At 40.7% G+C, this 15,152-nt stretch overlaps 1 protein-coding gene across 1 annotated transcript in view; it reads right to left on the reverse strand.

Annotated features, from left to right (window-relative positions):
• Rxfp1 (relaxin family peptide receptor 1) overlaps nucleotides 1-14,767 on the reverse strand; it is a 150,885-nt gene extending 136,118 nt beyond the window's left edge. Inside the window, exon 1 of the mRNA XM_076574281.1 lies at nucleotides 14,601-14,767. Coding sequence (XP_076430396.1) covers nucleotides 14,601-14,604 — 4 coding nt within the window. The 5' untranslated portion in view covers nucleotides 14,605-14,767. The remainder of the gene's footprint in view (nucleotides 1-14,600) is intronic.
• Between the last annotated feature and the right edge of the window lie 385 nt (nucleotides 14,768-15,152).

Genomic DNA, 15,152 nt, shown 5'->3' on the forward strand with positions numbered 1-15,152 from the left:
ACTCCTTGGAGCCTTAGGGAAGCAGGTCACAGCACAGTGTGGAGAACCGTGTGGCAGGTGCTAGAGGGTGACATTCCTGGTTCTGTGTCAGAAGAAGTTAAATGTCCGTTAATACATTCCAGAGGCTTCACCTGATAGTTGGAAGGATGCTAGGTCAGACAGACAAAGGGACAGCTATTAATGGCTATTCAGGGGGGTAAAGATGACCCAAGATAAATTGACTTGGGAACGATGACATTATAACTCTCTATAACAAGAGTCTTAATCATTCAACCTTGAAGAATTTTTTTAAAAAATTATACTTCATTGCATTTACGAATGTATTATGTGTGTGGGAGAGTGTTGGGGTGTTTGTACCACTGTGCATGTATGGAGGTAAGAAGACAACTTGAGAGAGCTGGATCCTTCTTTGGACCTTACAGAAGGTCCAGGAGATGGAACTCATGTAGTCAGGCTTGGTGGCAAGTGCTTTTACAGGAACTCCAGTTCACAGCCCCCTCCTCAACTCAGCTATGCTCACATGCCAGCTGCTTTATAGCGTCATCCGCTTCTCAATTCTGAATTAGTCAGACCCACTGAAGTGCGGGTGGCAGGAACCAATTCAGCTGAAGCCCACAGTGTTGAGGATCTCCTTTGGAGCTGCCCTCTCCAGACCCTGTCCTCAGAAAGCCGCCAAGGGTCAGCCCCTCTCCCCGGGGCTGCTCAGGACCACATCTACAGGGTATTTAAGACCTCAGACCTGCCATGTGCTCTCCCTCCTGCCTTCCCGAGAGTCACCCAGGAGCTGCTTCATTCTGTTTATTAAACCTGGACTTATTAATTCGTCTTGATTGGCTTATTGCTTCGGCGGAGGATACCAAATAACCAGGGATCCAATACTTATTACACAAGTCTTTTGCCCCACCTCTGTTTATGATCCTTCATCCCAGCCTTTCTCCCCTATTAGCTTTACTTCCTGGTTTCTCTTAGCTTAGAAAGACTTTCTGTGTGCTTTATTAAATCATTGCTGGTGAGTTCTGGTTTTTCTCTTTTCAGCTCTATCCTCCTCACAACAAGGAAACATCTTCTAGGGGCTCTCAAGAAGTAGGGGCACCAGTCCCTGACTAGGTTACCTTTTTAATCTAAACTAAGAATTGTGTCTAGAGTCTCAAGACCACTCAAGAGCTTACTGATATGAGACTGCATTATGAACTGTTGTTGATTATTATAAGATTATTTGGGACACAATCATTAGTTAACAAATAGCCAAAGATTTGGAGGTCATCCACTGTCCTGAAGTTTCCTAGGCCAGTGAGTATAAAAGAAAATCATACTAAGCCTGAAAAAGCCTTGGGTGCCCTTAAGAGTTAGTGGGATCAGGTGTGCTGACTCACATGCACAAACTTAGCACTAGTTGGGGTTGGGGCAGGAGGGTTCTGACTTTGAGACTAGCCTAGACTATATAGTGAGTTACAAGTCAGCCTGGGATAGATAGCAAGATCTCTACTAAAAACTAAACAAAACAGGGTAACAACAACAATAAAAAAGAACAAAGCAAAGTAACAGTGGAAATGGGTGAGAGAAGAGTGGGGCCGGGGAGCGGAGCAGAGGCTGAGGAAAGGAGATTGTCAGAGGCAAACCTAGACAGCAGTGTGTGGCTCATCGGTGCAGGTTGAGTGAGACCACTGTCCTGCTTTGTGAGCTGGTGTTTACCTCACACATGGAATGTAACTACAATCATCCCAAGGTCACCACGCAAATGTTAAGAAAGCATTATATAGCTATGCAAATAAGCTTATGATTTTTCTACATGAAGACAGATCGATTCTGTTATATTACATTTCCTCTGTGAGTTAAGACTCTTTATACTCTACTAATGAGACAGCTTGTAGTAAGAAACCATGGTTGTGAAGGCAAACACGTGTTTTTTTAATTCTCATTTAACCTTTGGTATGAATCATTCTAACTGGAGCTCCTAGGACATCTCATTTATGTCCCAGATAATTTTCTATCACTTGTGTTTGGGTACCAGGCAGCAGCCATAGGAATTTCTCATCTATTGTGCCTTCTAGAGGTTAGCAGACCACTGCACACGACTACAGCTGATTGTGAAAACGCTAATATAGACAGACTCTGGGCCACTTGCTTTGCATCATATTCTCAGGTTGTTCTTCCCTTTCTAAAATACAAAGTGAGGTTTTTCTCCACAGCCTGCCTGTCTGTAAATACATCATATACTTACGCGAATCAAATATCTTGCTGCATCTCTTTTTTTTTTTTTTTTTTTTTTTAAAGATTTATTTATTTATTATGTATACAGAAGAGGGAGCCAGATCTCATTACAGATGGTTGTGAGCCACCATGTGGTTGCTGGGAATTGAACTCAGGACCTCTGGAAGAGCAGTCAGTGCTGTTAACCTCTGAGCCATCTCTCCAGCCCCTTGCTGCATCTCTTAGACACGTGCAAGACGCATGTAAGTGTTGGAAGTAGGGAAGGTGGAGAGGAGGTGCTGGATGCACAGTGGCTTGCTTCAGTCCTACCACAGTCAGGCAAAACATGGAATTACTCCAACAAGCTGTTTTCATTAGTAGAGTCTGAAGTGTCTTAGCTCCCAGAGGAAATACAACAGAATGGATCTTCATGTAGAAAATCATGAGCTTAATTGCGTAGTTACGTAATGCTTTCTTAGCATTTGCATAGTAACCATTGTGGTGGTTGTAGTTACATTCCATGTGTGACATACCAGGGCAAGCCAAACTAGAGACACCAAGAGAAAAACAGGGACCTAAAGAAACCTCAGAGGAGTGTTGAACATTGATGGTCACCAAATGGAAAGGAAAGATGGGAGAAGAATTGGGCCCCAGAAGGAGGACTAGCTGGGCTGATTCAGTGTCCTGAACCTCTTGCATTTCAGACTGTTTTTAGCCAGCTGATGAGCTACATCAGACATCATCCGGTACTGAGTATCTGTGATGGACCCGGAGAAGAGCTGGAGAAGACGGTGCTGTATCACAGGCCTAGGATGAACAGGTTGGGTATGTGATGACGAATGTAGGGGCTCCGTTCCAGTGCACCCAACCAACGACCAACCCTACTGATTTTCATATCTACAGCAGCCACACACATATTGCTTTTCTTTGTGTTAACTAGAAACTGTTCACTAGCTCCAACCATTTATTCATTTTGTTACTTTTGGCCAAATGGCTTGTAAGTCCACACAGCATAGTAGTACTTTTCAGATTTTTGAGAGGAAGAGAAAGCATCATTAAAATGAGCTTCTGGGTGGGGTTGTTACTAAGACCATGCTTAGTTATTAACTGAAACATTAAATACTAAAAAGTAACATCATCCAAAGATATCTCACAACAAAAAAATATCTTTTTATGATATTTAGCCCATGCAACTGAAGGAATCAACTTCAGAGAGTCAAATAGTGGTAGACTGTGAAACAAGCATATGATGTCAATTAAAAAAACAACAACCCTGATTTGATAAATATAAAAATATATGAAGTGTGAAATCAATTAAAACTAAACTTAAACACAGAGACTTAGCAATTTGCAGTTTCAAATCAATCCTTAACTACTAAATGAAAATACTTCCTTTGGATGTTAACATATACCATACAATTTAGGAAACTAATATGTGGTACATTTATTGCAATCATAATATCATTTACTTTCTGTATAGTAAATACTTAGTACTCTCAGGTGTTCTGATTTTTGGTTCAGATACTATTTACTCTATTACCATAGAAAATGGCAAAAGATATTTCAAATTGTACATTTTAACATGTGGTTTCAGCTCAACAAAAATTATACATAATTGGTAGAAGCCACAGCTGCATTATTATGTATGTGCTTAGAAAAATTAACTTCATATATACTACTTATTTTTAAAGTTTTGAAGAAAATCTATAAATATGTGTGAAAATAATTTTCTTTTGAGACAGAAATGTGGATAAATTGCTAAATGGTCTTATTAATAAAAAACCTGGAGCCAGATATTGGGGCAAAAGCCTGAGAGATCAGAGGAATAGGAAAAGGCATAGGCAACCTCACCTCACTGACACCTCAGTCTCCAAAGAGACCTACTTCCTGTATACCCATGCCTATATACCTTTCTGTTTTGACATCTCATTTCCTCTCTCTGCCCAGCTACATCACTTTCTGTCTGTCTGTAGAGACCTCCAGACCTCTATGGTTAGTGCTGGGATTAAAGGCATGTGTCACCATGCCTGGCTTTGTTCTCCAGTATGGCCTTGAACTCACAGAGATCTGGATGAATCTCTGTCTCCTGAATGCTAGGATTAGAGGCATGTGCTACCATTGCCTGACTTCTATGTTTAATATAGTAGATGGATTTTTCCTCTGGTCCTCAGATAAACTTGATTAGGGTGCATAATACTGGGGGACACAATACATCACCACACAGATTCTTATTGTCTATACTAGGTCTTGAACTGGTGATCCTCTTGTCTCAGCTTCCAAGTGCAGGAATTCTAGGTGTACACCACCACACCTAGCTTTGTAGAAGTAAATTTTAGATGACTTTTTCTTTTAATGCAATATAATTTCTTTAATTATATGTTACATTGAACTGAAAAACTCACATTCTTTCCAAAATTGCCAAGCTAAAAATAAATAGCTATGCCTAAACTTCTAAATAGGAAGACAAAAAAGAGATTCAGTGTGCTGATGCTAGGCATATGTTTGATGTTTAGGAATGGATGCTGGGGCCAGAGAGATGGTTCAGCATGTAAAAGTGCTTGCTGAACAAGCCTGACAACCTCACTCTGAGCCCCAGAACTCACGAGGTAGAAGGACAGAACAGAATGAGTTCCTGAGCTGTCTGTCCGCTGAATTCCAAACGTACACCGTGGTGCTCCCTGTAACCATGATAAGTAAAATAAATAGTAACATCCTAAGAACAAAACACAGCAAGAATAGATACTTACCCTACAATTAATCACTAAAATTCACTTAAGAATGCTTTTGAGGTCAGAAGGCAAATTTTAGAGTTAGAGGTATGAATGTTTTCATTCTCTTTAACAACAACCAGAAAATTATTTGTTTGTTTCTTAAAGCACAGTGTTTGTTCCCTTATTGGATCTATCTGACAGCTAGGACAGTGGTTCTTAGAGAAGCAGAGACCCTGGGGATGGGCCAGGTGGGGTGTGTCTTAGCAATCTCTCCTGGTTACTCACCATACTCATTGAAGCTTGAGAACCACTGGCTTAGTCTGATGTTGTTTGTGTGGTGAGAGGACAGTGACAATGTTTTTGTCCCCTAGACCCTCCTCCTTCTTGGAGCAGGCAGAGTCAACCTGCTAAAGGTTGTCCATCTCCCAGATTATCAGAAAAACATGAAAGATTTCCTTTTATTGCTTTGGAAGTGTTCATTTCAAAGATGAAAGCATGCTGATGTAAGAAGATGATAGGGTGGATATGTTTATCTCATTTCCAGAAAAAGATATTTTGAAAGTGGTTGTAAGTGGTCACGGAGTTTGCATCAGGTGATATAAAGAAATCAAAGTGGTTTGGTTTCTCTTTTGTGTTTCTTTTATGTGCAGACATTGAACCGCATCTAATAATGTTTGTGGTATAAGCCCTTGTGGTCTACCCACTTCAGTGATTTCAAATATTCAACATAACATGGCTGGCCATAGTCACCATACTGTATACTCAATCTCCAAAGCTTATTTACCTTGTATAACTGAAATTTTGACCACCACCTCTCTATTCTCTTGCCTGTCTCCAGCTTTTATCAACTACATTCTTTCTGGTTCTATGAGTTTGCCTATATAGACAAATGTCACTCTACATGTGACATCATTCAGAATTTGTCTTTCTGAGTTTGACTTATTTCACTTAGTGTGGTAGCCTCTAAGTCCATCCACACTGTTGCAAATGGCAGAATTTCACTGATTTTTAAAGATTGAATACTTTCCATCATATACATATATCAAATTTTCTTTATCTGTTTACCCATTGGATAACTTAAGCTTTGACTTTGGGTTTTGTGAATCCGGTGAGGAAATGGAGCATGTGCGTAAGCAGAAGAGATACACTAACACGTGCGTCTTCCATGTGTTGCCACACCCTTTGCATATAACCTTTGCAAAACCCTCGGGCCACAGAGTCGCAGCAGACACTGGCCAATGCATGGAAACTAATCAAAACCCAATGGGAACATAAAAATGGTGTTGTTTATGATTAAGTGGAGAGTTGATAGCCCTGAGAGGTTTGCTCTGCCTTAAATCAGAAATGTTTCAAAAGTGGACAGGGGCATTCTAAGAAATGCCAGTGGTCCTGGGCCACTAACGCATCCCTTGTTCTTGCTGCTTCTCTACAAATTATCACTGAAAATCACGACACAAGAGAAAGTGAAAAGTGGGGCTATTGGGCAGGATGACACACACTTGAAACCACAGAACTGGGAGAGGGAGATTGTAGGGAAAAGGGGCTGGCTACAGAAACCCACCCTGACCCTGGACAGTCCAGAGTTAGGGAAGGATGGCTCAGATAAGGCCAATGAAAGAAACACAGTTTGGCTCAGATGACCTCTGGAGATGGGAGGCCAGAAGGCCTAGCCAAAACAGCAAGCTCCAAGTTCAGTGAGAGACTCAAGAAAGAATGGGGGTGGGGTGGGGGCTGGAGAGACGGCTCAGCAGTTAAGAGCACTGGCTGTTCTTGCAGAGGACTCAGATTTGGTTCCCAGTGCCCATATGGTGGCTCACAACTGCCTATAATTCCATTTCCAGGAGATCAGACACCCTCTTCTTGCTTCTGTTGGCAACAGGTACACATGTGGTATACTTGCACACATGTGGGCAAATTCTCATACATACACATTTTTTTTTAATTTTGAAAAAGAAGATGGAGGATGAGTGATTGAAGAACAGATGAGTCTCAAGCTTTGACCTTCACATGTATGCGCACACACAAGCATTACACATACACGAATAGACACATGTACAAAAGGGGGGGCTTGTTGTAGCTTCTTGTTTAAGTCTTTCCTGATTTACCAGTGAGCCAAAGGTCAAGGGTGTCCATAGAATGTGCTATAGTAAGAAAGCAAAAGTGAAAACGGGGGATTCCTTTTGTGCAGTGTTTCCTTTGTTTTTCTGAGAGCAAAATAAATATTCATGTGTGACCATGAACTAGGAAATTTGTGATTTTGATGATGTTTGCAGAGAAATGAAATGTTCTTATATTTAAATTTAAAATGGGAATTGTATAATATAAAGATTAATGCCAAAATTCATGCTAACAATTTAAATTTTTAATTTTTTCTTTCCTATGATAACATTAACAGACAATGAAAATTGTGGTATGATAATAGAGACACCCAGAGAGTAGCTATATATTAATTTTATATATTGTTATTTTATAGTATAGTAAACATATTATTAAAAATGGAAATGGCCTCCTGTTTTTTGAAAAAGCAGTACCAAGCTCTCTTTCACACCTGGTCTGCAGGATCCATCCCTGGTTGTGTGTCTGTGCAGGCACAAGACTGCCCGCAGGTGCCAGCTTTCCCTTCTCTCTTATGAGTCCATATAGGAACGAGGCTGCGACAGCTGCTCTGGAAAGACCACTGTTCCTGAGAGTATTCATTTTAGATGAATCTTTAAACAGTGACTCTATGGAACGGGGGATGTTGCATAGTGCCTATCATGCTCAAGAACCTGGGTTCTGCACACACAGACACACACACACACACACACACAGACACACACAGAGAGAGAGAGAGAGAGAGAGAGAGAGAGAGAGAGAGAGAGAGAGAGAGAGAGAGAGAGAGAAGCAAACAGCTTCACTCTCTAAGCTATTCAGTTACAAAGGCATTGCACTGCTATTACCCACATCTGCTCCCTTATCATCAGGTTCATTTACCACTTCCATTTGCATCTCTGAAAATAGGGTTTAATAGTGTTCTTTTTCAGACTTGGGCACTGGAAAACGGGACTTCGTACAGGCACTCAACATTGAGCCACTTTTCCAGTCCAAATTTAATGTTTTAAAATCAAATTCAAACGTTGCTATGAGCCCTGCTAAGTGGAAGTGTGAAATGTTTGACCCCAAATGACATTGCTTTTAGCTTTGTAATTTATTTAGGACAAATATTAAATATGGCTTTAATAATGATAAGGAAATGCCTATTTCCAGGGATGAATTATTCTGTGACTCCAAGAAATAAGATATTTAATTAGGCAGGAGTTGAAATGACTTTTGTTGTTTTGCTTACAGTGGCTAGTGAAACACATTTCCTTTTCCTTAATGGACTCTTACAGCGTCTCATTAATCACCTCAGGTGTCTTTTCAGTGTTTGGTTTGTCATGAAGCCAGGCTCCTTTGTATACTTTGGTTTTTAGGAATTGTTACTAGCTTTGCATCTTTTTCTATACAGAGTACATAGTAAAAGGATAGATACTGTTTGCTAAAAATAATTGCTAGCAACAGAATCTAAGACTGAGTAGAAAGGTTGGTGACTTAATTTGTTTGGTGACTTTATCGCTTAATTCTGTTTTCCCTCTTCCCTCCCATAGTCCACAACGACTCCATGACTCTGTTATTATTTGGGATATAAGGAAATAAACTGGAGTATTTTTCTCATTTGTTTCTTTAGTCATTCAATCGAAAACGTTTAGAGATGAAACTTTAAAGTATTGGAAAGTCTTCAATGAAAGTCAACGAATCCTTGAATTAACACACCAACTCATTGTTCCTTTTGCTACAAGTACTGGGATTCAGGGTTCCTGCCCACAAGGTGGTTTTGTGTCAGCAGGAGATACACGAGCATGGATGGATGAGCTGAGGGGTCAGAGAGGACCTTGCTGAGAGGCGACTTACCAGAACCCTGCCTGGTAAAATGGACTTCCGCATACTTGAAAGGTTTCTCCTCCCTTCCTGTCGGTAAATTCCCCGACTTCTGCTTTGGTCTCTTGCTTTTCTGCCGGGGACTTCATCATCTTCAGAGCACATTTCCCGGCTCTCTTCACTTCAAGATCAAAATGTCTGGCTCAAAATCTTTTTCGCTGGTAATTTTTTGAGGATCCAGAGAGTACTGGCATTCCCTTTTCTCTGCTTCCTGATGGGGCTGGAGGTGAGAGAGGAGCCCCACGCTCTTGCCATCACAACCAGGGGCTGCTGCAGCCGCCATGCTTTCCCGGCCACTGGCTTTGGCCACAAGAAGAACTCAAACCCCTTTCCTTAGCCCTGCATCAGTGCTATGTCTGTTTGCTTGCCAGACATTTCTACTGCTTGTCCCAACAGCATTGCTTAAGAATGTATTCGAGGAACCCATGCTACCTCCATTTCCACTACATTTCTCTTCTCTTCTACCTTTGATTTTTCTTGCATAATATATCTTCGGGAGTAGCAGCAGCATCCACTGGACTGCAAAACATGGAACGCAATGCCACTGGTACGTCTGTCTCTCCCTCTCTGTTCATTTGGGGCAAAACATCCTCCCTATTCCCAGGAGTGATCACAACGGTCATTTCCTCCATTCCTGGTGCCTCCTCTGTTCTGCGGCTTCACTCTTAACTGTTTTCATTTGGCTCTCTCTCTTGGATATCTTCAGAAAGAGTAGGATAGCGGTCCTGAAATAGGTGTCAGTGTTTGGAAAAACTGTTCTGAAAAACAAGTCCGTTTGCTGATTTGGGATTTCCAGTGAGTACTGAGGTTCAGTCAGTTCTCGGTATAAGGAAATGTTTTATTTCTCTCCCCAGAACCTCTCATGAAATAGCAAGGGTTAAAATAGTATTCTATTGTAGTATTTTTCCCCTCCTAACCTGAAGCCAGTTATTAAATTTCTCATTGCCTTCTCATTGACCAGTGAAATTGATTCGGTTTCTTTAATTTTCATATATTTGCATATGTATGACTATCTTTTTGCATCTTTTCAATATTTTCCTCATACATTTTAATGTCTAATTTCAAACTGGATGTTGAATCCTGGTAATTTTATCAATTCATCAATTAAATGTTCTTTTTGGGAGCTCTCCTGATAGAAAGAAATTAGGGGTTTAGGTTTATATAGAACACAATTAGGCAAAGAAATTTCAGGCCATGTTATAGAGTGTAAAAACAATGTATCACAGACATTAAGCTTAGAGAATCAGTATGCGTGGCATTGAGAATGGTGGAAAGTGTAAGGTTGATCATGAACTGTCAATTGAGTTCTGACTAGATGCAGATCAGAGATTTTGAGGGCTTTGAGAAAGTCTTAATTAGAGAGGGTTAGTCAGTGGAGGAATCTGCTGCAGAGACACCACTTTCAGCATTTTTCTTCATGGTCTTGATTGTTATTTGTACAATGATGAGCTTTCTCTAATTTTCCCCCAACAAGGAATGACGTTTAGGTCTGACTCTCAGCTTCCACAGTGTTTCTAGTTTGTGTTCAACACAAGATTTTTTTTTAAGCCTACAGTTTCAGGAAAGATTTGACAATGAAACATAAATCGTCATCACTGATGTTATCTAAATAATACAAGATGTTTAATGGCCTGTAGAAAGGTACTGGCATGAATTACCCTTTAAAAGAGCTTTACTGGGAGAGCTAGAGCATCTTTACTGTGGGTAGTGATGATGGGACCCTGAAGGATTAGAATGAGCTTTTGGGCAGAAAGAAGAGCTTCATTAACAGAGATAGCCCTTACAGATAGTATGATGGGGTTCTTGAAGGGAGAGGATGATACTTCAGTTCCAGAGAAACAAGGGAATATCTTATGTTTTATAGGTTTCTGGAGGGAAGGATGCTGTAAGGTGAGATACAGCTTTAATTAGAAGGACTATGTTACTTGGAGACACTACCTTTTGGAGGCATTAGATGAGAGGTAAGGCTATAATAAAAGGCCTTCTTGGGCTAAACAGTGGGGGGATGGTTGCATTTAGTTGGACTCTTGTTAGCATTTGCTGGTGGACCTGCAAAAAGACATAGAGTTTATCCGTGGGTGGATGTGGCTAGATTTCTCCCAGAATGCCACACCTGCTCTTTTGAAATGGACATGTCTCAAAGTGACAGGTCTTAATCTAAGAGTAGATTATGAATAAAGTCATTGTATTTTTTATTGTTTGTATTCTAATGTCAAAATTCAAGATGTTAACATCTCATCATAGGCAGGATTTGATGTTCCTATCTTTGTTTATTGTTCCTTTCTGTGTCTATGTTCTTATCTGTATCTGTGATCCTATATATGTTTATTGTTCCAGTCTGTGTCTTTGTTTTTATCTGTGCCTGTTTCCTATCTGTGTGGATGGTCCATTTCTGCATCTATGTTCCTATCCATGTGTTCCTCTTTGCATCTATGTTCCTGTGTCTACTGTTCCTATCTGTGTCTCTGTTCTTATCTATGTCTGTTGTTCCTGTCTGTGCTTATGTTTCTATCCATGTCAGTTGGTCCTAACCGTGTCTATTCATCCTGTTTGTGTCTATATTCCTATCTGCATGGATAGGAACATAGATGTGAATAGAAACACAGACACAGATAGGAACCATAGACACAGACAGAAACCACAGACACAGATAGGAGCATAGATACAGGTAGGAAGATAGACACAGATAGGAGCATAGTTACAGACTGAGCAGAGACACGGATAGGAACATATACAGAGAGATGGGCACATAGACACCAATGGAAACATAGGCAACAATAGGAACATAGACACAGACAGAACCTATAGTCACAAACACAAACATAGACAAAGATAGGAACAATAGATACATGCAGGATCATAGACAGAGATAGGAACTACAGACATGGATAAGAACATAGACACAGAGAGGACCATAAGCACAGATAAGAACCAAAGACACAGACAGAACCGATAGTTACAGATACAAAGATAGACAGCAATAGGAACAGTAGAGGCAGATAGGAACAATAGATACATACAGGATCATAGACAGATTGGAACCATTGACCTAGATAGGAACATTAGAGACAGATAGGAACCAGAGACACAGACAGAAACTATATACACAGATAGAGGTTGTCCCTCTAAAGGTTCCAGAACCTTCCAAAAGAGAGCCACCAACCGGGAACTAAATGTTCAAATACATGAGGTTATGGAGGAAATCTCTAATTCACACCATCACACTTTGCCCCTGTCTCCCCTAGGCTCATGGCCATCTCATATTGCAAAGTGCATTTATTACAACTTCAAAAGTCCTCATAGTCTTTAACAGTCTCAACCATGTTCAAAAGTCCAAAGTCTCTTTTGAGGTTCAAGGTAATCTCTTTACTGTTATCCTCTATAAAATATAAAAGCAAATTCTATACTTCCAACATACAGTGGCACAGGATATATGTTAGAGATCATGAATCACAGAGCAGTCTCTATACATGAGATCAATTGCTTTCTTGGGGTAAGAAACACTTTTTGGTTCTTAGCTGGATGGGGCTTACATTCAGGGGACTCTTCCTACTGTTTCACTGCAGAGCAGGAATCTTCTTCTTCTTCTTCTTCTTCTTCTTCTTCTTCTTCTTCTTCTTCTTCTTCTTCTTCTTCTTCTTCTTTTTTTTTTTAAATCTTCTTTTTAATGGTGCTATTCTATCCAGTAATTCCTGCCTCTTTTTCAGAACATGGTTTTACTGTAACGTTAAGTTTCCTAGTGCTCTCTTCACAAACTGTAAATTAAAAATTTTTTTCTCTGTCATGTGTAGCTCTTTTTCATTGCTGACCTGCGTAAGAATGATCAGCAATAACCCCACCACAGACTCAACATTCTGTTGTCTTGAAATTTTGTTCATCAGATAAAATAATCCACTATATTTTAGTTTAGCCTGAGGTAAAATGTCCAGACATGGACATTGTATAGCCAGAATCTTTGGCAAAGCATCACATGAATGGGTGCTGGTAGAGCCTTGCCCCATCTGAAACCCCGTGAACATGCTTTCATTGTTCACATTATTCTCAGCACTACTTTCCCCAGGCTTCTGCCACAATGGTTTGTTAAATTCTGAATACAATATTAAGTTGTTTTTCTAGTCTAAAAAGTACTTCTCCAAAACGTGATTAATTTCTGCACAGCTACAACCCCACTTTCCTGGTACCAATCAATTTCTGTGTTAGTTACTGCCTTGGTCACTGTTCTATTGCTGTGAAGAGACACCCTAACAACTCTTATAAAATAAAGCACTTAGTTGGGGCTTGCTAACAGTTTTAAAGGTTTACTTGATTATCCTCATAGCAGCGAGCATGACTACACGTAGGCAAACATGGTAGCTGAGAGTTCTAAATCCAGATCTGAAGGCAGTAGGAAGAGAGAGCCACTGGGTCTAGCTTGGCTTTTGAAACCTCAAAGCCCACCCTCAGTGATACGCTTCCTCCACCAAAGCCACACCTACTTATAACAAGGCCATACCTTCCAATCCTTCCAAATAGTGCCACACCCTAGAATAAGCATTCAAATCTATGAGCCTGTGGGGCCCATTCTTATTCTGATCACCATCTTCCAATTCCTGGCCCCCACAGGCTTGTCGACAAATAAAAATGAAAAACGCATTTAGTCCAACTTCAAAAGTCCCCATAGTCTATCACAGTCTCAACACTGTTTCAAAGTTCAAAGTCTCTTCTGAGACACTTGGCAACCTCTTAATTATAACCCCCTGCAAATTCAAAATAAAAAAGCAGATCACATACTTCCAACATACAATGGTGCAGAATATACATTGACTTTCCAAAAGAGAGGGAAAGGAGCATAGTGAGGAAATATTGACCAAAAGCAAGACCAAATGCCAGCTGGGCAAACTCCAAACTCTGCATCTACACTTCTGATGTCAAAGCGCTCTTTAGATCTCTAACTTCTTTTAGCCTTCTTGATTGCAACACACTTCTTTCTCTTAGGCTTGTTCCACACCCTGTTGGCAGTTCTTCTTGGCGGGTATCCCATGACTCTGGCATCTCCAACATCTTGGGATCCCTAACAAAACTCAGGATTTATTTTCACTTCTTCACACAATGGCCTCTCTGGACCTCTGTGCAGGGACACCCCTGACACATGCCTGGCTACCGTGGCTTTCTTTAGTCACAGAGGCAGATCCCACAACCCCTTTCTTGTATCCCTGGCTCAGAAGACAGAATCACTTAGCTAAAGCTGCCAAGTTCTGCTGCTTGCTGAGGCTGGAACATGGTCCCCTTATTCAATTACATCTGCTTTCTGTTTCCGATGGTTTCTTTTTACTGTTTAAGCTTTTCTTTAATTCCTTTCCACAAGTTGGAAGCTTATTTGGGTGGGGTCCTGCTGGGAGGTCACTACTCCCTTTATTCTATTTAGCATCTTTTTATCTCCTTGAGCACAGACCTTAGCTCCATTATGCTTCCTGGTGCCCCTTTTCTCCTCAAACCTGTTCATTCATTATTTTTCCTTACGTACCTTGCTCCTTTTCATTATAGACCTGCCTAAGAGTGACCATGTGGCAGGTACTATGATACTGTTAGACACAGATAATAACCGTGTGACAAAGTTAATACTAGGCTGTCTTGAAATCTCCTCTGCCAGTGCCATTAATCTGAAACTCTTCAACTAAGCTCAGGGAGATATTTTGAACAGAGGCAAAAAAGCAGTCATATTCTTTTCCAAAATATCACAAGAATGGCCTCTAGGACACTTACCCATACTCTTCTCCTCTGAAACCTCTTGAGCTGGGCCCTCATGATCTACACTGCTCTCAGCATCAATCTTCCCTGCTTATTCTAGTTTGGCCCATATGCTCCACTTAAAATCTTCAACTGCTTTCCTAATCCAAAGTCCCAAAGTCCACATTCCACCAACAAGCAGCATGGTCAGGCCTGTCACGGCAACATCCCACTCCCTGATACCAATTTCTGTCTTAGTATTCCTTTGTTGCAAAGAGACACAATGACCCTGACAACTCTTATAAAAGAAAGCATTTAATTGGGGCTTGCTTACAGTTTCAAAGGTTTAGTCCATTATCCTCATAGCAGGGATTAACTGGATCCAAAGGCAGCAGGAAGAGAGAACCACTGGACCTGGATTAGGCTCTTGAAACCTCAAAGCTCACGCTCAGTGACACACTTCCTCCAACAAGGCCGCACCTCCTAATCCTTTCAAATAGTGCCACTCCCTGGTGACTAAACATTTATACATATGAGTCTATGGCTGCCATTCTCATTTAAACCACAACATTTTTGTTTGTTTATTTA

The sequence above is a fragment of the Peromyscus maniculatus genome, chromosome 6 (assembly GCF_049852395.1).
Source record: "Peromyscus maniculatus bairdii isolate BWxNUB_F1_BW_parent chromosome 6, HU_Pman_BW_mat_3.1, whole genome shotgun sequence".
NCBI lineage: Eukaryota > Metazoa > Chordata > Mammalia > Rodentia > Cricetidae > Peromyscus > Peromyscus maniculatus.